General features: G+C 45.5%; 2 protein-coding genes across 2 annotated transcripts; one reads left to right on the top strand and one right to left on the bottom strand.

Moving 5' to 3' along the window:
* The first annotated feature begins 1,093 nt into the window (after window positions 1-1,093).
* On the top strand, window positions 1,094-4,963 carry LOC136546489 (glucosamine 6-phosphate N-acetyltransferase 1-like). The gene is made up of 2 exons (XM_066538461.1): window positions 1,094-1,617; window positions 4,620-4,963. The coding sequence occupies exon 1, from the start codon at window positions 1,107-1,109 to the stop codon at window positions 1,611-1,613; it is 507 nt and encodes a 168-aa protein (XP_066394558.1). The 5' UTR covers window positions 1,094-1,106; the 3' UTR covers window positions 1,614-1,617; window positions 4,620-4,963.
* A 14,894-nt stretch (window positions 4,964-19,857) lies between these two features.
* Window positions 19,858-24,266, bottom strand: LOC136542085 (eukaryotic translation initiation factor 3 subunit C-like). The gene is made up of 4 exons (XM_066534369.1): window positions 24,098-24,266; window positions 23,489-23,551; window positions 21,539-23,362; window positions 19,858-21,083 (listed from the first exon to the last, which is right to left on the bottom strand). Exons 2-4 carry the CDS (start codon window positions 23,510-23,512, stop codon window positions 20,130-20,132), a joined length of 2,802 nt encoding a protein of 933 aa, XP_066390466.1. The 5' UTR covers window positions 23,513-23,551; window positions 24,098-24,266; the 3' UTR covers window positions 19,858-20,129.
* Between the last annotated feature and the right edge of the window lie 1,750 nt (window positions 24,267-26,016).

The following is a 26,016-nucleotide window of genomic DNA, read 5'->3' as shown; positions in this document are numbered from 1 at the left end:
GCTTCTTCTTGCCTCCCTTCTTGGCCGAAGCTATAGTCCTCCTGTGCTCATACACACCAGCAGCTTCTTTCTTCATCACCTGTTCATACATCTCAGCTTGCACACTATCATCTGTCATCTCCAATGGATGGTAATGACACATCTCAGATTCTGGAAGCATCCCATAATTAACAAGAAAGTTGGCATATTCTTCTTCGAACATGTAGAAATCACAAAGAGGAAACTGCAATGCCAAACCAACAGAATAAATCATAAACCCTAAATTTCAATTACCATCGGCAATTTCAATAAGGAAACCAAACCTTCTTGTACTTCCTCGGGCATTTGAAGAACCTTTCCATTGGGTGCTTGTCTGATTTTGACAACAGCTCTAAAATCCTTCCCATGCCGTAGTAAGGACACCAGATCAGCGGCAGCCCACTCTCTCCTAGCGGTGGCTCTCCTGCGAAAACTGGCTGCGGCAGGAGAACACGCGACGTGCTAGGGTCCATGGGAGACGGCGGCGAGCAGGTGCTGGAGGCAAGGAAGAACTAGCGTCAGCGGCGGGGTGGCTAGGGTGCGTGAGCAGGGGCCCGCCCGGGATGCTCCTGCCTGCGCGCTGCGCGCTGCGCCCGACCAGCGCCTAAATCCCACCGCCTCGCCGCTGCTCCCCTTCTCCATTTGCCGACGTGGGGCGTCGTCTCCGGCGTTTGGGGGGATTTTTTTGGCTCACGGGACCTCTTCCTTTCTATTTAGCCTGGGGCTGAGTCAGCTTGGCCCATATCCACCGTGGCGCCAACAAAGCCAAAATCACAGCTAAAACTAGGAATGGGGGTCATGTGCATGGTTTGGATAGATGAGGGAGGTCGTTTCTCTGGTTTTTGGGATCAGGGAGGCAAAGCTGACCATCGCAAAAGATGAGGAGGTAAACTGGACTTTTTCCTTTAAAAAAATCTGAACGGTTAGTTTTTGGATCTTATCGGCAAATGTCTCGGCCCAGTTGAAAAACGCACGATCTTCTGGCCCATCAGTTTATTGGATCGAGAGTGAGGCCCGTTTTTGTGATCTACCATCTGAGCCGCCTCCTGCTGTAGCAGACTAGCAGTAGCAGTAGTACCCGTAGACACATGGAACAGCCGCACGCTCTCGCGGAGGCCGGCGCCGGCGCCGGGGCCGGCGTGGAGGCCATAGGGGATGCGTACATCATCCGTCCGCTCGAGCTCGCCGACCTCTCCAAGGGGTTCTGCGACCTTCTCGCGCAGCTGTCCCCCTCCCCGCCCCTCTCAGAGGAAGCCTTTCGCGCGCGCTTCGTTGAGCTCGCTGCGCTGGGCGCCGACCACCTGATCCTCGTAGCGGTGGACGCTGCGACGGGCCGCCTCGCCGCCGCGGGGGCGGTGCTGGTGGAGCGCAAGTTCATCCGGCGCTGCGGCCTTGTGGGCCACTTGGAGGACGTGGTGGTGGACGCCGCCGCGAGGGGTCGGGGGCTCGGGGAGCGGCTCGTGCACCGCCTGGTGGAGCACGCTAGTGGTAGGGGGTGCTACAAGGTTATACTCAACTGCACAACGGAGCTGAAGGGGTTCTACACCAAGTGCGGGTTCGTGGAGAAGAACGTCCAGATGGGGCTCTACTTCTGATCTAGTAGGTTCCAGCTTCTCCGATTGCACGCCCTGTTTTATGTTGTCTTCAATTGATTCCTCAATTCAGCAAGTGCTATTGGAAAGATCTGTAGGTTCGCCTGTTTCCTTGAAAAACTCGAGCTAGTGGTCACTACGGCTTGCATTGCCTCAACATAATTATATGATGTGTGACACATTTACTGAATCCACTTGTAATGGGATGTTGTCAGAAGGTATTATAGATCTCTTTGCTTTTACCAGGCTCGTAAAATGATTTCCATGAGTAATAGTAATCCTGAATAACATTTCAAGTTCATTTCCTGACCAAAAAAGATGGCAGTTGTTTTGCCCTGAGTTTGGACCTAAGAGGCTAGGACTATGAGGTTATGCAAGGTTTGATACTTTGAGCATGATGAAACTTCCATGGAAGGCAAATAGTGTTTTATTGGATAAGATCAGTGTCAGTACGTGTTTCATTTTAGAGGGTGCATCTGTTATGCCTTATGTGCATTATCCAATGAAGAATGAACATAAGTGGTCTTATTCAGAAATTCAGGGTCCTAGATTCTTTGCCATAGATCTCTTAGAATTTAATATGTGCAAGACACATTTCATGGAGTTGCATGTGAGCATAAAAGTTTCACACAAATAGTGAGAATTAGTAATTGTTTAGTGTAACACATTGGTTTGTGTGTGTACTAAGAGAGAGATAAAAAGTGGGCGCTAGGTCATTCAAGAGATTTGCATTCTTGCATGATTGGGAAAAGATGTCTGAACTGATCTTCAAGATGAGGTATAAACAATTTTGTGTATTTACTACTGCTGAAGCTATGTTAAGCAAGGTTCTTTCTTTGCTAAAATCAGGTAGTGCATATTAACCAGCTAATGCTCCTTTTAGGGCTGCTTTTAAATATTCAGTAATTCCTTTAACAGAACCGTACCTGTCCAGATTTTTTTTGTGGAAGCACTAAAGCAGTATGTTTAGATTAGTGGTATATTTTGAGGTACATAGATCAGGGATAGGATAGCTTGTGCCAGAAAAATCCAGCTGGTGTGAAATGAGCACTCCTTATTCTCTTATAGATAGATTACCATGTCTTACTGTATTTTCATGCTAAGAATTTCTGTTCTGACATGTTCATGGGGAAAATGAGGTTACCCTTGCTTAGATGTAGTCTTTTTAATCTTGGTGATTGTACCTTGGCAAAATTTGACACTCAATAAGATTCAATCATCATGTAGGATATTTCAAGACGAATAGCAATCTTTACCATTTCGACATCCTTTTTGTCTGTGAGCAACTGAGTGTAAGTAGGGTGCATGATGTCGGGCCACTTATTCCTCCAATGCTTGGCCAGATAAATGGAAAAAAGAAAACGAACAATATTCTCTGCCCCATTGCAAATGAATGCATATCGTTGACATGTCAGTTTGACAGCTACCTGTCTTGTAGGTGATCCATTAGGAAGTTGACTACATATTTTGGTAATGATGTAAATTTGTAAAAGTCAGCACTCAGCACTGCAGAGTAGTTCATCCTTCTCCAGTTACCCTGAAAAGAACAATATACGGAATAATCATAAGAGCTTATCAAAGCTCTGTGACCTTTATGCATGATTGTACTGGAAGTTCCAAAGATTTCTTTTCCTATGATTTGCAAAAGTATAACGTTTTCTTTTACTTTATTTTGATTTTTTTTCCATCCTGCTTTATGGTTCATATGGCTCGTGACTCAGAACTGCAGTATACATCTGTAGTAACTATATCATTTTCCATTCTAAGTCATGTAGACAAAAATGGCTATATCTCATTGCCAGTTGACAATCTTTAATGAAGTCCTCGTGATGGACGAATACTCTGTGGTTAAATCGGGTTGTGCTCAACCAGCAGTTAGTAGGTAGAACAAGTTGAGAGTTGTCCTATTCGACTATTTCTGAAGAAGGGCAAGGTGAAACGATGTCTGAATAGTGCCTGTAGAACTCCATTGTCTAGAATGTCTGAAGAAGGACAAGGGGGATGATCCGGAGCATGTCATTGGCGGTCACTGCCTGTTCAAATGGGAAGTTGTAGCTCTCTCCAAGGAGAAAGGCGGCTTGGGAATTAAAGACATTGAGATTTTTGCTAGGGCACTGCAATTATGTTGGCTGTGGCACAAAATGGAAAAATAGAGAGCTTGGGCAGAAATGTATGTGCCCTGTGATAAAATGGACAGGGATTTAGTTTTCCCTTCAACAATTGTGTCAGTGGGTAAAGGGGATTTGGCACCGTTCTGGCTATGTTCTTGGGTTGATGGTTCAGCTCACAGAAACATTGCACCAATGCTGTTTGCAAATGATACAACATAGGGCGTTCTTGGTGGCCCTCTCAAGTTGGGTTTTTTATCAAGCTTGGGTGGTTCGAGTGGTTTTGGTTGTCTGTAGCTGTTTATTCAAGTTTTGGGTTAGCTAGTAGTTGCTGGTGGAGGGGCTCTTCCCCTTCACTCCGAGCTGCCCCTTTGTCCCTTTTTCTGCTCTTTTGGTTTTTGTTTTTGTTTTTTCTTTTTTACCCATGTAAATTTTTGCTTCTAATGAATTTATTCGGCAAGTCTCTTGCTGACGTTTCGAAAAAAGAGTGCCTGAAGATCATACATCTCAAATGGTGGATGGTAATGGATCCTTGAATCAGCTTGTGCTTGACTGCATGTGTTCAGGGTTAAAGTTTCCATATCTGTGCCAAGTTTCCAGCATTCTCTTAATCAGATTCCTTTTCACTGTTTTGTCACAATTTAATCAGCTGATATAAACCTTCTTTCAAGAGCTATAATGCTATTGCAACTTAAGACTTAGAGCCCAATGGATAAGAACTCTATTGTTAAAGTTCAGGGTTTCCAAATCTTCTACAGACAGACAGCTTTGTAATGTTTGTCTTTCATGTTGCAGTGGAATTTAGTACTCTCTATTTCATGTTTTGCTCACAAATATTGATATTTTCTGTTCATGCCATTCTGAATGATGCCTCTTTGGCTTTGCCACTGTCATGTCACAGGTGCAAGTGCGGCGCCCTGCCCGTGGTGCAGCATCAAAGTAGAATTTTCCGTCATCTTTAGAAGGCATCACCTCGGCCCTTTTTACATGTTGAATCCCTATAGACTATGGGCTTGTTTAGTAGAGCTCCACCAGCTTCAGATAAAAAAGAACATATCTACATTTAATTTTTCTAGCCAAACACTTCCAGCTCCAGCAGCTCCACCAAGGATCTGCTTGATCTACCCCTACTAGATCCACCAAATTGGTGGAGCACCCACCAATCTCAAGTTTGTTGGAGTTAGGAAAATTACATGTTGCCGAAATGCCCCAACATTCATCCGCGCTCCCCCCTTGTAAGTTGTGATGCGCATGCGCTCATGATTTCTTACTACGTTGTGCATGTCAAGATTCCAAGTTCTAACTCTCTTTTTTTCGAACCGATAGATTTCAAGATTGATGAAGTCACCACATACATCTCACTATCGATAGATAGGTCATCATAAATCTAATGTAGGAAAATACAAACATCTACGTCAAGTCGAATACTTCAATCTGGATGGATAGGTTCCTCCATAAAGAACTCAACCATCTAAGCTAGTTCATATGTCATAGACTGATCGTTAGTCCACTAGTCCATAAATAGGAGCTAATAGGATTAGTTGCTAGTGCCCTGAGAAGCCATGAACTAATTAACCAAGAACTATGTTGGAGGAGCGTAATCCTCTAACCAGTTGGAAGCTATGACAACCCGCCCCCCCCCCCCCCCCCCCTCACACACACCCAAACTTCCTTTACCGGCTCACCCACAAATCCTTGCCCCCAAAGGATTAAAGCCCCCCCCCCCCCCCCCCCCCTCACACACACCCAAACTTCCTTTACCGGCTCACCCACAAATCCTTGCCCCCAAAGGATTAAAGGGGCCATTTCGTAGAATTCTCCAAACTCATTGTACCAAGAAACAGTATAATCCCTACCAAATTAAGACTGAACCAGGAGGACCCTTGTCCAATTTAGATAGCCACGTTTGCATAGACTGTAGAAGTTACTCTAACATGGATGATAGTAAAGGATGTGAAAGAGCAATGAAAATGCATATTTAGGTCCACAACATCTAAGATGACATCCTTTTGGCTCCGATTGATAATCAAATGAATTGCATGAACTAAGAATCTAAGATAAGTTTGGAATAAGTACAAGAAAAAAGTAATATTCACATTGTAAGGAAAATGGACCCTAGACCCATTTACTTTGGATTTTGGTGTTTGATGACCAACACAACTAAATTGGACTAATGAATTTGTAAGTGATTATTTTGTAGTTCAATAGGGTGCAAGACGTGACTTGGACAAAGGCGACATGGTGATCCCACGATCAACACCATAAGCAAGACCCTAGAAGCACAAGAGAAGACCCAAGATATCAAGCAAAGTCCAAGCACGAAGATAGAAACCAAGCCGGACACAAGATCGCGAAGAAACGAGCTCACAGAGGTGACCGGATGCAGCACCGGATGCTGACGGCATAGCGACCGGACGATTCGATCAGTGGCTCGGCAATAGCAGGCGTCAGCAGCAACGACCGGACGCTGAGTACTGAAAGTGACCGGACGCACCGATGTCACTGTTCATCATCCCGGCAACACACTCAGTACTGACCGGACACTGGCAGCAGATCGACCGGACGCTGGAACTGTAGCATCCGATCGAGTACAGAGATGTTCCAGAGCGGCGAAATTGCGACCGGACACATCCGGTGGCATGTGACCGGACGCCATCAGCGTCCGATCACTTGATCGCAGCTCTAACGGTCGATACGACCGGACACGTCCGGTCAGTAGCAGAAAAGCGGGATTTCGTCCCCAACGGCTACTTTCTCAGTGGGACTTATAAATAGACCCCCAACTGGCCATTTGAGTGGGAGAGACATGAGGAAACATATCAAGGGTGTTGATACACCATTTTAGTAATCTCCACTTGCATAGTGCTTAGTGATCCATTAGGTGATTAGCGTAGATGCTTTGCGAAGTGCTTAGGTTGATTAGACCACCGCTTATGCGCTTGCTCTAGGTTTAGGCCTAGTGTTTAGTGAGGTTTGCATGTCTCTTATCACTCGGTACTTGCGCATACCATTGTTGTACATCAGAGGGGCTTGTAGTCTTGCGAGATCACACCAACCGCATTTGTGGTCTAGCCGCCACCGTGTACCGAAGGGAACAAGACCCGTGGTGGTTCAGACGTAAGCTTGATACTGAAGACGGCGGGGAGCGGTCCGGGAGAGGCTTACCGGAAGGCACACCGGAGACCCACTTATGCGTGGGGAAGGCCCGAGGCTATCCACGGAGTTACCCGATCGGGAGCTTGGCCATTGCGATGGGCTCCAACGAGGACTAGGGGGAAGTTTGTGCGCTTCTCAATACTTCAGTAAAAATACCGGAGTCATCGACGAGAGTTTGTATATCTCTACCTTACTCTTTAGCTTCCGCATTTACATTGTTTGCATAACTCCTTTTGCGGTAGAGATAGCAACACAATAGCAAAACCGTAGTTGCACATTTAGATAGTTTATCTTTTGCATAGGTTTTACTAAGATTAGAACAAGAGGCCTTAGTTAGAGGTAGAATTTTTAAGTTGCCTAATTCAACTCTCCTCTTAAGCGTCATGGTCCCCTATAGACATGATCTACCTATATCTTTGTGGTAGAACCACCCGGAATAGCATACTTACGGAGGCCCTCGTCTTCCACCAGACACTAAGCACCCCGAAAGCAACTACCATGAGCGGTATCCATCGGGCACACCCCGAGGGAGAACCCGAAAGATCCACATTTTTCCCAAGGATCCAATAATGAAAATGAGTTACAACACAAGTCCATCTCATACATTAGAGTTTCTTAAAAAGTACATTATTACAATACCAAATACAGAGTGCGGAATGATAAACAGCGGAATATTAAAAGATAACATCTAGCGATATGATAACGAGGATTTCGTCTGAGCCCACCAGAAGAATCCTCCACACAAGGTACTCCTCAAGCATCACCTGCAACAGGGGTAAATAAACCCTGAGTACACAATGTACTCGCAAGACTTATACGACCAGTGGGAATACTTTCCCGACACCAAGGGATATACTAGGCTTTATGGTTTGCTGGTTCTCTTTTAGCAAAAAGCAATACTAATAGTGAGTCCTTATTGATACATTATTATCATTAGCCGTATTAAGTCTTCATCTAGTCAATCTATATAAGCACATGTTCTACTTTCAAGTAAGGGTTGAGCAATCGATACTGATCATTCTCCTTTTTCCACTTCCAGTTCTTACTACGGTGCTAAACCGCAGACAAGCCGTACCGGATAACCCGGCGATTCGCGAATCAATGTGTCCAGCTGGGTGCCCCGAAGACACACGCCCCGCTTGTACCCTAGGCACAAGCAGGACTAACCCACCACTCTCCTATCCCGGGTGTCTAGGTCCTCGTCCAAACTTGGACTCCAAGCCCCCGCCTCTGAATCCCGAACTCAGTATGGTGCAAGGACCTCCACCACCTCCTCTTCCCATCAGTCAGTACAGAAAGAGCCGGATCCGCGATAAGAGAGCAGCAAGCCTTCCCTACGCCCATACCCAAGTATGTGCTCAGGACAATAATCTGTGACTTGCCTAAAGTCATATGCAACGACCGGTCCTTAATCGACACGGACAGGGAAAAAGTGTAACCGGGCCATGCCCTGTTGGCCGCAGGGCACAACCCCTCACACCCACCATTACCAAAATCCACATCCCTGTCCGGTCACCATTTTTCCTTTCCATTATTTCATCATGATATCATAGTTTAATCACCTATTTGCGAGTAACGACAGGTTACTCACGCTACCGACATCCTGAGCATAACAGCTACTCGACCTGTACTAGTAGGACTCCTGGTGGATATATTTATGCATGTAGTTTCCATAAAATGCCTATAACGTAAATGCATATCATATAAATATATTCAGTGATCATTTTAAAAATAGGGGTTATGCACCGGGGCTTGCCTTGGGCAGGTGCCGGGTCAGCAAGGTCAGTACCAATAGGCTCCTGGGCTTCCTCATGTGTGAAGAGCTCCTCCTCGTACTCCTCGATCACCTCGTCGTACTCCGGATCACCGACGGGTACGAAGTCTACCTGTTCGTGATCTATATGAAATGACGATGCAATGATTAACATTATGGCAACAGCAATTCTTAATGCAAAAGTACCCTTATTAAATTACTAAGTGAGATTTACCCACTAAAGTCTAAGCTACGTACCAGCACTACTAACAAGCATGAACATGCCATATATTCTTGCGGTGACTACGGATATTCCTACTCCTAATGCCAGTTTACGATACATACCCTAAAGCAAGGATAATAACTACGCCATTAAGCGACTCGCTCTACGGCTACCCATTTTTCAGCAAGCCAACCGGGGTGGTGACCGTGCTCAGGGCACAACTAGGGCCGTGCATGATTTTTAAAGCGGTTAGAAAGCGCGTACGCCAAGTTCCAAACGCTAAGCTAATCGCTAGATGCGCAAAAGGGCACATCGAGTCATCAAACATAGTCGCGACATTGCGCTACTCCTTAAGCCAATTGTTCCACAAATAATGCCAAACATGGCTTCGTCGACCTCTTCAACGACTTACGCGGAGGACGTCGATTCGAATGGTTTCGCATCGAATCCCAAACCCGACCCCCGGGACGTACTCGCTAGCCATCCATGTCTTCGACCGCACCTTTTTATAGCCGTTCGCAAAACGTTTTATAACATTTTGTTTTAACAAGAATTCGATTAAGATAATAAATACGTTATGTGACACGAAACATAACCTTTGCTTTCCCGTTTCGTAAAAAAGTTTCAATGCCAAACATTGATTATAAAGCCTGTCATACACATAATTCCGATGCTTACAAAATGTTTCAATAAAACATTACAATGTAACACTAGGGTGTTACAAATCTACCCCCCTAAAACAAAATCTCGCCCTGAGATTTCATGTGCCTAGTGTGAGAAAGAGGTAGGGAGTACATTCGGCGCAAAACTAACTATCCAATCCAGAGAGGAGGTGGGGGTAATGCTTTGATAAGTAGCTCTTTTGCTCCCAGGTGGCTTCGTCCTCTGAATGGTTTTGCCATTGTACCTTGTAAAACTTTATCACCCTGTTCCTGGTCACTCTCTCCTTCTCATCCAAAATTTTTATAGGATGCTCTACATAAGACAGATCAGGTTGGAGTGGGAGTCCTTCTATTTCTACAGATTCTTCAGGAACTCATAGGCATTTCTTCAGTTGCGAGATGTGAAATACATTGTGAACTGCCGAGAGAATTTTAGGGAGTTGGAGACGATAAGCAACGGGACCACACTGCTGCAACACCTTGTATGGACCCACATACCGAGGGGCTAACTTGCCATGGACACCAAACCGATGTACCCCTCTCAAAGGAGATACCTTGAGATACACATAATCTCCAGCTACAAATTCCAAAGGCCTTCTTCGCTTGTCTACGTAAGCCTTCTATCAACTCTGAGCTGACTTCAAGTGTTTATGAATTATATTTACTTTCTCTTGAGCCTCCTTTATGAAATTAGACCTGAAGTACCCACGGTCTCCTACTTCAACCTAGTTTAGTGGCGTCCTACACTTTTGTCCATATAAAGCTTCAAATGGCGCCATGCGGATACTCTCTTGATAGTTGTTATTATATGAAAATTCTGCTAGCTTCAAACAATGATCCCACTTCTCAGGAAAAGAGATGGTACAAGCTCACAGCATATCCTCGAGCACCTGGTTCACCCTTTCAGTTTGACCATCAGTCTGTGGGTGGTATGCCGAGCTTCTAAGAGGATGAGTACCCAAACACTCTTGGAGTTTCTCCTAGAAACGAGAGACAAAAACTGACCCTCTATCAGAGATGATGGTGAGAGGAACTCCATGTAGGGTCATAATTCGATCAAAGTATAACTCCGCATACTTCTTGGCATTGTATCTAGTGTCCACCAGAAGGAAGTGGGCAGACTTAGTGAGATGGTCTACAATGACCCAAATAGAATCAAAACCAGAGGAGGTGTGGGGTAAACCCACAATGAAATCTAGGGAAATATCCTCCCATTTCCAAACAGGAATGGGCAAGGGCTGCAGATATCTAGGAGTACGCATATGATCTACCTTGATTCTATCACAAGTGTCACACTCTGCAACGAACTGGGTGATATCTTGCTTCATGTAAGACCACCAGTATAGTTGGCATAGATCATGGTACATCTTGTTGCTACCAGGGTGGATAGATAGCTTGGAATGATGGGCTTCTTTTAAAATCTTACTTTTTAGCTCTTCTTTAGATGGAACCAACAGTCTATTCTTGTATCTCACGACTCCCAGCTCATCAATGCTAAAATGAGGTCCACGTCCTTCAGCTAGCAACTTCTTGATGTGAGGAATCTCTTCGGGGTCTTCCTTTTGTTCCCGAATAATTTGCTCCAGCAGCTCTAAGGTCAAAGCAATCTGAGCTAGCACCTCTATGTGGTGAAGTGACAAGGGTATTTCCTCAACCTGATGCGACTTATGACTTAAGGCATCAGCTACCACATTGGCTTTTCCTAGATGATAGTGGACTTCCAAATTATAATCCTTGATCAACTCTAACCATCTCCTTTGCCTCATGTTCAACTCAGACTGAGTGAAAATATACTTAAGGCTCTTGTGGTTAGTGAAGATATGCACTTTGTTGCCCAATAAATAATGCCTCCAAATCTTCAGAGAGTGAACTACAGCAGCTAGCTCTAAATCATGGGTAGGGTAGTTCACCTCGTGCTTCTTCAGTTGGCGCGAAGCATAAACTATCACACGCCCCTCTTGCATAAGCACAAACCCCAATCCCATCTTCGAGGCATCACAGTAAACATCAAAGGGCCTCTCAATATCAGGTTGAGCCAATACAGGAGCAGTGGTTAGAAAAGTCTTCAGGGACTTAAAAGCTTCTTCACAAGCTAGACTCCAAACAAACTTAGCTTCTTTCTGGAGCAGCTTAGTCATGGGCTGGGCTATCTTGGAGAAATCAAGGATAAAATGTCGATAGTATCCAGCTAGCCTAAGGAACTAATGGATCTGGTGCACAGACCTAGGAGACTTCCAATCTAATACATCTTGCACCTTGCTGGGATCCACAGAAATACCCTCGGGTGTCAACACATGTCCCAAAAACTGCACTCGATCTAACCAAAACTCGCACTTGCTGAATTTAGCATACAGATGGTGCTCTCTGAGTCAAGTCAGGACTCTCCGGAGGTGACAGGTATGCTCTTCATCATTCTTGGAATAGATCAAAATGTCATCAATGAACACTACCACAAACTTATCCAACTCCGGCGTGAAGACTGAGTTCATCAGGTACATAAAGAAAGTCAGGGCATTGGTGAGACCAAAAGACATCACTAGGTACTCATACAACCCATACCTAGTAGAGAAAGCTGTCCTTGGTATATCCTATGGCCTGATCTTGATCTGATGGTAGCTCGATCGAAGATCTATCTTCGAGAACACCTTGGCACCAGCTAACTGATCGAACAAAGTATCTATGCGAGGTAAAGGGTACTTGTTCTTAACTGTTACTACATTAAGGGGGTGGTAATCCACACACATCCGCATAGTACCATCCTTCTTCATGAAAATTGCTGGGCAACCCCATGGTGAAGAACTTAGGCGGATGAAACCCTTGTCCATCAACTCCTCCAGTTACTTCTTCATTTCTACCAGTTCTCTCGAAGCCATGTGGTACGGACGCCTAGAGATAGGAGCAGTACCAGGCTCAAGCTCAATGGAGAATTCTACCTCACGGTCCGATGGCAATCTAGGAAGATCTTCAGGGAAAACATCTAAGAACTCACATACTACTAGAATGGAGGTAAGATCAGGAACGGCTTCAGCATGGGCAGCAACAGGTAAGACCGGTTCTGAGGGTATGATGAGAGACATCCTATCCTCAGAAGACGGAAGCCGTAACTCTACACTTCTCTTCATATCCAATACTACCCCATATACCCACAACCAGTTCATTCCAAGAATAACATCAATGCCTTGCCCAGGCATTATCATGAACTATAGACGGTAAGTGTGGGTGGCTAATACCAAACTTACTGTATCCGTGTGGGTATTGATGAACATCTGAGAACCCGCAGTACGGATCTTATAGGCATACAATATAGCCACTAGTGATAAGTTGTGCCGCTCTACAAACCCCATGCTCATAAAGGAATGCGATGCACCAGAATCAAACAACACCAAAGCTGTATGGGATTCGATGGTAAACATACCAGCCATAATTGTCTCTTGCTGCACAACCTGCTGAGCATCCATGAAGTGCACCTGACCAGATCTGCTGGGCACCTTCCTCTTGATGAAAGTCCTCTTAATAAGCCTAGAATTTGCAGACGGCTGAGACGACTGAGTTGCCTGCTGCTGAGGACACTCCCTGGCATAGTGGCCATCCTTGCCACACTTGAAACAAGCACCAGGCTTGTTTCCGAATCCCTGACAAGGTGGGACCTACTGTCCCTGAGCCTGTTGGGGTTGCACCTGCTATGGAGGTGCCTTGTACTGAGTAGCGGAAGTCTGTGATGTCTGCTAGGGTGACCGGAACGGAGGCCCACCGGATGGTTGATAGGGCCCCCGCCTAACAATCTGCACCTTCTGAGTATGGGGATGGCTGGAGGATCCAGCTGCCACCCGCTTCCGCTTCCAATCCACCTGAGATGCCCACTAAAAACCCTCAAGAGCAATGGCGGCATTCATCAGAGCCCCAAAGGTGTGATAGTTCCCTAGGTATAGTTTCTCCTGAAGAGCAGGAGTGAGACCATGAAAGAAGGATCCTTCTTCTTGTCATCCATGTCCACCTGACTACCCGCATACTGAGCCAAGTGGTTGAACTGATTCACATACTCCATTACCGTCCTGCTCCCCTGACGCAACTCCATGAACTCGGTCACCTTCTGGTGGATAACGCCAGCAGGTATGAAGAACTCACGGAAGGCGGTGGAGAACTCCTACCACATTGCCGGATGATCCAGCAGCTCTGTGGCCTGGAAAGTCTCCCACCAGGCACCTACTGACCCCAAAAGCTACTAGGACACAAAGTGCACCTTCTGCTCGTTGGCCACTCCGAGCAGCCGAAACTTCTGCTCCAGCGTGCGAAGCCAGTGCTCCGCCTCCAACGGATCGTCCAACGGCATGAACGTGGGCGGGTGGGTCTTGAAGAAGTCTTGGTAAGAGGACTGTCCCTTAGGATGGCGAGCACCACCCCCATTCCCACCGTTGCCTCCGGGGCCTCCACGGGCGAGACCCACGACGGCATGTGCCATAATCTCCAAGGCACGAGCAGTCTCCTAACGAGCAGCGGCTGACTCCCGATGAGCAGCCAACAACTCCACCATGACCTTCGCGGCAGACAGCGGCGGAGGCGGAGGTGGCGGCGGGAAAGGATGAGGAACCAAAGGTGGAACCTCCTGAGCTCCCTCGTTGTCACGCTCAAAGGCCCGAGCACTGTCACCATGACCCTCGTTGGCCGCTCCTGAACTGGTGCTCCCACATCCGGACCTCAGATTCATCTGTAAGAGAGACGAACCATCCATTAGGACACCCTCCCAATTAGAATCTAGGGATTAGAGAGATGGCAGCACATTTATTAAAGTATTCATTAAGTTAGTCCTACCAATTTACTACTTTCATTATACATGAAGGGGGATTCCTTGTTCAAGTAAGATGCTATTATATGATGCATGCTTCGACCTATATGTTCACTCCAGCCAGAATATAGCGGCGTTCGTAAAATTTTTGGCACATCGCACACTCACTTTCCGTATACTAAGCGATTTCTTACGCAACGTAAGTCAGTGTACCTGCAGAAAACTAATTAGGTAAAACCAGTGCCGCTATCCTAGATATACCATATGGCTAGGGCTTACACTTATATAACTTACTTAATCGCATCCTACTTTTCACAAAACTTTTGTTGGTCAACTTTTAGTTTTGTAAAAGAGTGAGGAACTCATGACCATTATTGGCTCTGGTACCAACTGTGGCAGAACCACCCAGAATAGCATACTTACGGAGGCGCTCGTCTTCCACCAGACACTAAGCACCCCGAAAGCAACTACCACGAGCGGTATCCGTCGGGCACACCCCGAGGGAGAACCCAAAAGATCCACATTTTTCCCAAGGATCCAATAATGAAAATGAGTTACAACACAAGTCTATCTCATACATTAGAGTTTCTTAAAAAGTACATTATTACAATACCAAATACAGAGTGCGAAATGATAAACAGCAGAATATTAAAAGATAACATCTAGCGATATGATAACGAGGATTTCGTCTGAGCCCACCAGAAGAATCCTCCACACAAGGTACTCCTCAAGCATCACCTGCAACAGGGGTAAATAAACCCTGAGTACACAATATACTCGCAAGACTTATACGACCAGTGGGAATACTTTCCCGACACCAAGGGATATGCTAGGCTTTATGGTTTGCTGGTTCTCTTTTAGCAAAAAGCAATACTAATAGTGAGTCCTTATTGATACATTATTATCATTAGCCGTATTAAGTCTTCATCTAGTCAATCTATATAAGCACCTGTTCTACTTTCAAGTAAGGGTTGAGCAATCGATACTGATCATTCTCCTTTTTCCACTTCTAGTTCTTACTACGGTGCTAAACCGCAGACAAGCCGTACCGGATAACCCGGTGATTTGCGAATCAATGTGCCCAGCTGGGTGCCCAGAAGACACACGCCCCGCTTGTACCCTAGGCACAAGCAGGACTAACCACCACTCTCCTGTCCCGAGTGTCCAGGTCCTCGTCCAAACTTGGACTCCAAGCCCCCGCCTCTGAATCCCGAACTCAGTACGGTGCAAGGACCTCCACCACCTCCTCTTCCCATCAGTCGGTCCGGAAAGAGCCGAATCCACGACAAGAGAGCAGCAAGCCTTCCCTGCGCCCATACCCAAGTATGTGCTCGGGACAATAATCTGTGACTTGCCTAAAGTCATATGCAACGACCGGTCCTTAATCGACACAGACAGGGAAAAAGTGTAACCGGGCCATACCTGTTGGCCGCAGGGCACAACCCCTCACACCCACCAGTACCAAAATCCACATCCCTGTCCGGTCACCATTTTTCCTTTCCATTATTTCATCATGATATCATAGTTTAATCACCTATTTGCGAGTAACGACAGGTTACTCACGCTACCGACATCCTGAGCATAACAGCTACTCGACCTGTACTAGTAGGACTCCTGGTGGATATATTTATGCATGTAGTTTCCATAAAATGCCTATAACGTAAATGCATATCATATAAATATATTCAGTGATCATTTTAAAAATAGGGGTTATGCACCGGGGCTTGCCTTGGGCAGGTGCCGGGTCAGCAAGGTCAGTACCAATAGGCTCCTGGGCTCCCTCATGTGCGAAGAGCTCCTCCTCGTACTCCTCGATCACCTCGTCGTACTCCGGATCACCGACGGGTACGAAGTCTACCTGTTCGTGATCTATATGAAATGACGATGCAATGATTAACATTATGGCAACAGCAATTCTCAATGCAAAAGTACCCTTTTTAAATTACTAAGTGAGATTTACCCACTAAAGTCTAAGCTACGTACCAGCACTACTAACAAGCATGAACGTGCCATATATTCTTGCGGTGACTACGGATATTCCTACTCCTAATGCCAGTTTACGATACATACCCTAAAGCAAGGATAATAACTACGCCATTAAGCGACTCGCTCTACGGCTACCCATTTTTCAGCAAGTAAGTAAAGGTCTAAGGATCCTACCGTAACAATTTCGAAGCTAAAACTATGGTCGATTTGCCACAACAATTCATGCAATTATTGATCGATATAATTCTAAGTTCTCTAATTACATCTTATGAGCCTACCATCCTAACAGCTACTGTGAACTAACTGTACTAACAGGTAGATGACATTTTTGCGAACCTAACAAACTTAGTTTCGCTATTTTTGGATAACCATGTAATTTACTACAATTTATCAAAGTTGGATTCATAACAGAAAATAACTAAGCATTTCTAATTTTAGGAAATAATGAAAACCGAAACATCCTTTGCAGGCCCACAACGCGCGGCCCGGTCCAGCGTGTTACCCCGCTCGCGCGCCACGGTAGGCCAGCGCGCGGCCCAGCCGGCCAACGGCCCGCGACGGTGACGGCCTGCGCGCAAAGGCGATTATGCACGGGCACCCCCGAACTACAACGAAATCGCAGCAAACTCTAAGTCACTATTGAATCAGTCTGCGCTTTTACAACAGCACCCTCCGACTTCTACGTCTTCACCGCGGCGAAGTCCCTGACCATCTAGGGCGCACACCGACGCGGCACTGGACATCTACGTCGGCCACCCCAGCCCTCCCCTTACTAAAATAAAGAGCCGACACTCACCTATGTGTGAACGCAAATCGCAGGGCGGAGACACACGCACCGAGACGTCGCAGCGAGCTCGGACCACAACGGTGGGCATCCTGCAAGTACGGCGATGCCGTTCCGGTGAACATCAGCATGGCTGGGACAAAGCAAGGAGCGGACGAGTACCAGTGACTCACCACGGAACCGGAAGACGCGAAGAAATGATCGGAGACGGCTCAGGCCGAGCCGGCCACGTGCGCGCGATGAGTGCAGCGGAGCACGGCAATGGCACGGCCGCGCCATGGGCTGCACTACAGCGGTAGGGTCTAGGATGTGGCGAGCATGGTGACAACCGACTGAGGGGAAGGCTAGTGGCGCGAGGAATTTGACCGAGCTGCTTTGGTGGCGATGATAGCCGACGGCGCAGGCACTCCTGGTCTTAAGGACCCGAAAGCTCGGCCCTTCAAAATTGGCGCACAGGACTGAGCTACAGGCGGCTATGTGGGGCAGGATGGGCGACCGGCTGCCCAACGGAGCTGCGGGCAAGGCCAATTGGAACGTGGTGCAACCACTACGATGAATTGGAAGAAAACGTCACGGCGGCAAGGGAACAGCGGAGACAGGGGAGGTCCTAGCACGGCATGGCTCGTCTGCGACGTCAACACTCGTACCGACGTGCCTGGCCATGGGGAACCTTAGGGTGTGCTCCAGGGAGCCGTCCGCACGGCCGCTGCAGCAAAGCGACGAGACGCGTCATGGCGCCATAGCGGGTAGTGCCAGCCAACGGACACCGCGACGCGATGTCGAGGTGACGGCGAAGCAGGCAGCTGTCCAGCGTGCAAGCAGCCAAGGGAGTCAATGGTGCGGCACTGAGCGTAGCCGCAGGCGACGCGAACGCGGGACCACGGCCACAGTGGGGCAGGGCAAGGCGTTGGCAGAGCACGGCCGGCGGCCAGGGCGCAACGCGTCGGCTGACGAGGCGAACAGCAGCGGGGCAGAGGTCGCAGGCGGGCAGCAGCGGGCAGGCGGCCAGGACGCGCGGTCGTGCGCGCGCACGGCGCAGCGAGCGCAGCCGGGCACGGCAGTGGGCTCTGGCCCACGCGGCAGAGCGCGCTGGCAAGCCAACCGGGGTGGTGACCGCGCTCAGGGCACAACTAGGGCCGTGCACGATTTTTAAAGCGGTTAGAAAGCGCGTACGCCAAGTTCCAAACGCCAAGCTAATCGCTAGATGCGCAAAAGGGCACATCGAGTCATCAAACACAGTCGCGACATTGCGCTACTCCTTAAGCCAATTGTTCCACAAATAATGCCAAACATGGCTTCGTCGACCTCTTCAACGACTTACGCGGAGGACGTCGATTCTAATGGTTTCGCGTCGAATCCCAAACCCGACCCCCGGGACGTACTCGCTAGCCATCCATGTTTTCGACCGCACCTTTTTATCGCCGTTCGCAAAACGTTTTATAACATTTTGTTTTAACGAGAATTCGATTAAGATAATAAATACGTTATGTGACACGAAACATAACCTTTGCTTTCCCGTTTCGTAAAAAAGTTTCAATGCCACATAATTCCGATGCTTACGAAATGTTTCAGCAAAACATTACAATGTAACACCAGGGTGTTACAATCTTGGCATTCCGAAATCTACTGGACAACTTGTTTCATGATGACAAATACTCCCCTTGTCCCTTTTTTATCCGTCCTTATGGTATTCGTGTTAGTCACATTTTATTAAATTTGACTAAATTTTTATAAAATATTAGCAACATTTGTATCTCCAAACAAGTTTGTTATAAAAATAGATAGATTCAACTATTTATCTAATAATGTTAATTATGTACTATGAATATATATTTGGTCAAGGTTGAGTACGTTTAATTTCTCGGTAAGTGAGAACAACAAATAAAAAAAGGAACGGAGGGGGTAGAAGAGGTGCTTGAACATATAGTAGCTCACTCTTTGACCTAAACGTATCCGCCACCTTACTACATCACTAAGACCTTGTTCGTTTGGCTGATAAGTTAGATTGAAAAATATTGTTCGTTGATTTATTGTGAGAGAAAAATATTGTACCATGGCTGAAAAAGTACGGCTTATAATTTTCTCTACAGTTCTGATGATACTCCCTCAACATTGGACAACTTGTTTCATATGTGACCAATATAAGAGATGCTTTAACCCATCGTAGGTTACTCTTTGACCTAAATGTAACTGCTTTCCCCTGAAATCATTTTTATTCGATTGGACATAAAAAAAAGAAGGGGGATAAAAAGCAACGACGCACGATAGACGAAGTTTAGTGGAGTGACTAAATAACAATTTATTTCTACCGAAGTTTAGTGGTGTGACTAAATAGCTAAGGTGGTGTTTGGTCCTTTGAACCAACCTCATTCTAGATCGATATGGAGTTCATTCCAGCCCACAATTTTCATAGAAAATAACCGCATTCTCATGATGTGTTCGTTCCACAATTTTCATAATATAACCACGTCTCATGCTTGTACTGATTATTAGCCTACGAGAGTTGACCCGTACCATGGATTAGTTCATTCCATTCCGTGAACTTAGCATGTGACAGATGACTTGATCATAAATTAACTCATTCCATTCCACGCAGAGCCAAAAAAAAGGAAAAAGAAATGTAAAAGAGAAGATAGACCACCCCATGGCCTATTCCTCCAACCAGGCAACCACACAGCATAAAGGCACCAGAACTAATTAACTGAATCACACAAATCTACTACAGATTTAGCTGCCACTAATTCCCATGACAAGTAACTCTGTAACTGTATCATACACAAGCAACAAGAAAATCAGCAAACACAAATACGAAAAGTATAGCATTATAGCAAGAGTCGCAAGTAGATATCAAATATAGGAGCGAATACATCGTCTCACTCCCACGACACAAACCAGAGTACCAAACCCTTAGTTCAATTTCCTAACCCTTAAATTAAAAGGCTCCAACGAAATAGGTGAACGACTTAGTTTAGAACAGAAGTCTGAAATTATGGAAAAAGCAGTGCTTCAAAACTTGGCCTTTAGTAGAACTTCGGGCTTCCTTTGAGCTTGAGAATTAACACACCTAAACTCTACCAACCCTGTTTAGGTTCACCATGCGAGCACCACCATCACCACCTCTTGCTGATGAACCAGACTGGTTGCGACCCCTTCCATCCTGAAACCGTGAACCGCCACCATAGCCCCCACGGGAACCCTGATTGCCCCTGTCCCTCTGGTGCCCACCACTTTGACCAGATCCTCCACCTCTACCAGAGTATCCAAACCTGTTGCCACCACCCTGCCGCCCTTGTGATGAGACGAAGTTCTCCTGCCACTTTCCCATATTGGATGAGTCCTGTCCCTCACCCCTGCGCCTGGGCGGTACCCCCTCAAGAGTGCCACCAGTTCTTGCCTCGTATGCCCTCTCATTGCCCTCCACCAGAACCGAGAGCTTATCTGCCATCTGGAAGAGTAGCCCCTGAAGCCTAGTTTGATCCACACTGTGGAATACGATGCACTTTGTTGGCTGGTCCCAACTAGCATGAAGCTCTTCATGCATCATCATCTTGCTAACAATGCTGTGAGCATGCTGCTCGCTGAGATCAAACATGGTGGTGAGCTGGTTAAGGCTCAAGGACTCGTAGCAAGACGAGTATGAGAAGAGATAGGTTCTAAGAGCTTCCTCCTTGATCTTAAGCTTCAGCATCTCAAGAACATGATCTCTGTTCCTCAAAAGCTTCCAGATCTCCAGCGAATTTATGACACTGAAAGCCTTTTGGTGATCACCCTTGTTGAGGGCTCTTGTGGCAGCCATTACATGGTCCCTCACGTTCTCTGGCGGCCCAACAAACGTCTGCCTTTCACTCACTTCAAGAAGCCTTCGGAATGTTTTGCTCATAGGCCTCCGCTTGTCATAAGTGCTGGCAGCCATATTGGGGACTTCAATCAGCATAGCACAAATCAAGTGTGTGGCTTCCAAAAGTTCCAGGTTTATATGCATATGGTAAGGCATTTGCCTTCTCCTCTCAAGTCTTTCCTGCAGTGATAGGGTGACTACATCATTAGCACCGATATAACCAAAAGGAAACAATCATCTTTTCCTTGTATAAAACTACCCCAACAGTTAAAAGAATATAACAATAAAATTAATATGCAGTTTGCTCTAATATTTAATAAAGACAAGAGTAACTATAAGTAGCATGAACTACATCTGTGTAATAAACATAAGTACAGCCCAATATAGAAAAATGTAAAATTTTGTGATGTGGGTCAGAATTACTGCATAAAACAGGATAAAGCATTCTAATATCGTATTAAAAAAGCAACAGAAACATAAATAATTAACAGATACAAGAGGGGGATACTACTTTGCAAATACTATCAATTGACAGACATAAAATTTTCCAACTAGTGTTTTGCTTGTGTGATTAGGGGCTATGTGTGCAGCATTTACAAGAAAAAAGGATGAGTTGCATAGGGGTTTAGATTAACCTGTTCAGGAGTTTTTTCATGGTAGCGGCTTTGTTGCACACCTTGTGCAAGTAATTCTTTCACCCTCCCAGTAGAGTAGAGCTCGGTCAAGCATCCATGGGCTTCATTTATCAAACCAGCCCTGAAAGCACACAGCCCCAACTGGGCCATGACTCTATTGAATAAAATCTGTGATGATATGTCCATGAGCTGAACACCATCTTGCAAATGACTCATTAAAAGCAAGTCACGAGCCACTGAAAACTCATCAGAGATCGCATGGTGATATATGTCACACAGCATTGCACGGGCTTTGGTTCTTTCATCTCCGTACTTGTAAATTAAGGACATCAATCCATCCATCAACGTTCTACCACTCTCTGGAAAAGTAGGCTTCCTCGGCACAACCTCTGGAATCACAACAAATGGTGACGGTCCTCTATTGTCATCTATTGCTTGATGTTCATCACCAGCCTCTGCATCATCATCCAGAGTGTCCTCAGGCTGCTCTGCGAGTTTTCTCATTGCATCATACACTTCTTGGGGTTTGTAGTAGACCAGTTCAACACGGCGCAGTGCAACTTTGGCAGCAGCTTTGAGGTTCCCAACCCTCTCAAGATAATCTTGGACATTCTGTGCAACAACCAAAAACAGGGGTTCCTCTCTAAGCCTCTGAACATAATCTTTTGTGTATGGATCTGTGCACTGCAAGGTCTTCAAAAATTCAGAGTCCAGTCTCTCAAGGAATGCAACCAGGTCACCGACAACATGAATTGTTCCATTATAGTCTGCACCCTTTTGAGTTTCCTTCTCATCAGGCTCAAATGAGGTGTCTACTACAATGTTAGGATACTGCTGGAGTATATCAAGCACAAGAAGCATATTATTGACACACTTCTTCCACACATTGACTGGCATATGCCCAAGTAGACTAGGGTTGACATCAAACTGCGCAGAAATCACATGGAAAAGGATTTCAAGCTTCTGAGCTGGTGTTTTGGCCACACGGGTCAAAAATGTTAACTGCTCAACACGCTCGATCCTTCCAGTACCTTTCTTTCCCCTTGATGCTACAATCTCCTTGAGTTTCTTATCGACAATATCCCATGTGATTTCACTTGGATCTTTCAAGAACTGCTTATCCATCAGCTTATCTTTCTTACTCCTCTTCTGTTCCCAACCTTCCTTGTCATCATCATCTTCATCACGTTCCTCTTCTGATTCTGACAAAGCTATTTTATCAGGATCTTCAATCTCTGCATCGCTCTCATCAGCATCATCGTCGTCGTCATCATCCATATCTTTATCATCCGCAGCTTCATCTTCAAAACTCTCTGGATGCTCCCTGCACTTCTGGATCTGCTCTTCGTACTGCTTGTTGTTCTTCTTGAGCTTTTGCTTCATCGCATTGAGTGCCTTCGCATTGCTGCTGCTCATCTTCTTCTTGGCCTCCTTGTTTGCAAGGGCTTCAGCAAGGAAGTCCTCCAGCAACACAAGAGCCTTGATATACATCTTTGGAACCTCAGTAGATTCATTGACACGAACAACCTTCTCAAGATGTTTGTTAAGCTTCTCAAAACTCTCCTGCAAGCTAACCCAGTCATTGATCTTCATTGCATTACGCATCTGATCAACAATAGATCTCATCTCCTCATTGCGCTTGTCCCTCAGGGAGCGGATCACGCGGTGACCCGTATCAGACTCATCGCTGTCGTCTTCTTGGTTCTTCAAATAGCGGTTTCCACCACTGCTGTGTCCCGCACCACCACGGCCTCCATCATCATCACTATCACTGCCCTGTTCTGACTCGACTTCTTCCTCCTCCTCCTCAGACTCACTGTCCCCCTGAAGTTACAAAGGACAAGGCAAGTGTTAGATTCTTGCATCAACAACAATTGGATCAATTACTTCAGTGTGCACATTATGAATATACTGGCACGCTGGTATCATTGTGCGAAAGAAAGCAAGTACCTGTCCCCAGAAACGGGATGCCATGGTTCCGGCTGCTTCTTTAGCTTCTACAAGACTCAAGCTCTGCAAGAGTACACCAAGAATGAGCTATAATTAATCAATAAAAAACAGAAGAAATAGTGGGAACTGCATTAAACTGGAGGCAGAGCTGACACAAAAGTAAAATAATTCACATGCACTCCCAATATTTTTTGCAAAATAGTCGAAATTAGCATATAATACACGTATACACTTGTCATTAGATCATATCCGAATACAAGGTTCTGCCCGAATTGGATTGTTCACAAATGAAAAAAAAATGATATAATATTTGCTGATACAGGATAGGAACTAGAATATACAGTTCAAGTCTTCCAGATATGCATCAGTTCAACCTAACCTTGTCATCAGTTCAGAAAACGTGACAATAGTAGCAGATATGCATCTAGACTACCTTAATCTAGACAATCCTGGTCATGCCCATGGAGCAAATTCGCATCTAGAACATGTGGCGCTTCCTACCGAATTCGCATCTACAACATGTGACCCTTCATACGAAGCCATGTCGAGAAGTCGAGATCTTCTAATTACTGCTACGTAATTTGTGAATTAGGTTAGGTCGGGACTCACCTTGGGAGGACCGGAGGAGGACGGCGACAATCACCTGGGGAGGGAGGGGCGCCGGTCGCGTAGACGGATTGTCGAGACTCGAGCGGTGGGCGGTGAGCGGTGGCGCTGTGGTCGGGAGAGAGAGCGAGCGAGCGGCGGCGACCTGCAGGAGGGGCGACCGACTGGGACGGGGATGTGGATGCAGCAACACCGCTGCTGAATATATATCTAGGGTTACACCGTGGGCTGGACCGGCTGTGGCTGTTTCGTGGGCTAAGTTCGTGGGCTAAGTACGGCTGGGGTTGACCCAGCAACCCATTACACGACTTTGGGTTTACCCACTTCCATCGCTGCTAAAACCCCTAAGTCCTTAACCAAACCAAATTTCACCGTAATAGCTATAACATTTATTTATTTATTATGAGTAAATTATATGGCCTTGTATCTTAGATCAGGTTAGAGACTCTTCACTGAAAACCCATACTGATTTGCACATTTCTAAATGGGATAAGTGGTAAGTCTCAAATAAGCACACGTGCTACCGTTAGTTCAGTACTTTTTTTCTCAATGGTTTGATTTTGGCTTTTTCGCAACATAATTTTTAATCAATATGTTTGGTGTCGCCAATTGATGTGTCATTACTTGAAATAATACCACAACTTAAGCATAAGCATAAGGAACGTCTTCCTCCTCAACTGATTCTAACTTGGATATTTAGGATAACTAAACTTACTACATTATGCAAATAGAACAGGCAGTATTACTTATTCAAACTTTTATATCACTTAAAAATTTAACCAATATGTATTATATGATAATCATAATACTCATTCGGTCGTGTGTCAATGTATCTTACTACCATTAGAGACTTCACCAAGATCTTTTGTACTTAAAGTTGGGAGAGAGAAAAAAACTCTTGTGTAGCATATTGTTATTGGTACATGCTGGCAAAATCTCACCCATGTAGAGTACTAAGACAACAAAAACTTTTCCACCATTTGACTTAAGATCGGACATAATTTTCCATCTATTGAAAATTCAAAACACAGTGAGCTCTGAACTTACATTTAACCTTTCAAAACTCCCATTGCAGTCACATTCAAAACCGTAGTCTCTTTTATAGCCTATTCTTTTGATTTTATTAGGATTTTTACCAACCCCCATACTTATATACTTCCTCTGTACCTTAATGTTGGTTGTTCTAGCTCTGAAAGGTTGTCCCTAAATGTTCGTCGTATAGGTGTGTCATACTACCAGAGCACTTGCATGTCACCAGTGCAGCAGCCTTTATCTCTTCCCCCTCTCACAACCAAGCATTAATGGCAATGTTCTGCAGCCGGTGGATGACTATTTGGAAAAAGTCTACTTAACCCCCCACCTTTCATACTTGGTCTACTTCACCCCCAACTATGAAACCGTCTGTTTTACCCCCTGAACTTTCTAAAACCGTCTATTTTACCTTCCCTGAACTTTCTAAAACCGTCTATTTTACCCCCTGGGCGGTTTTCAGCGGCGGTTTGCTACAGTAACAGCGGGTCTGCTACAGCAACGGTGGGTTGCTACAGTGTCTGTGGTTTTGAATTTTCTTTTTTTAAATTTATTTTTGGTGAATTTTTTAAAAATCATAGAAAAATCATAAAATGAAAAATCTAATTTTATTGGACTCCACATGAGTAGATCTACACAATGAATATATAATACGGTATGCTTTAGTACAAATTTTTTTTGTAGCTTTAGATTAATTGGAAAATCCAATTTTGTCTGTAATTAATTAGAATTTATCTATAACTAAGTTATACATAGTCCAATGAGTACGAAATTTTTACTATAGTTCAAGCATACAATAATTAGTGTACCATAAAAATTTCACCACAATTGGACCATAGAAGCTGCAGCTATGAATTATTCCAATTAATTACAGACAAAATTAGATTTTCCAA

This window comes from Miscanthus floridulus, chromosome 3 (assembly GCF_019320115.1).
Source record: "Miscanthus floridulus cultivar M001 chromosome 3, ASM1932011v1, whole genome shotgun sequence".
Taxonomy (NCBI): domain Eukaryota; kingdom Viridiplantae; phylum Streptophyta; class Magnoliopsida; order Poales; family Poaceae; genus Miscanthus; species Miscanthus floridulus.
Note: the sequence above shows the minus strand (reverse complement) of the source record. Positions and strands in the feature narration are given on the sequence as shown.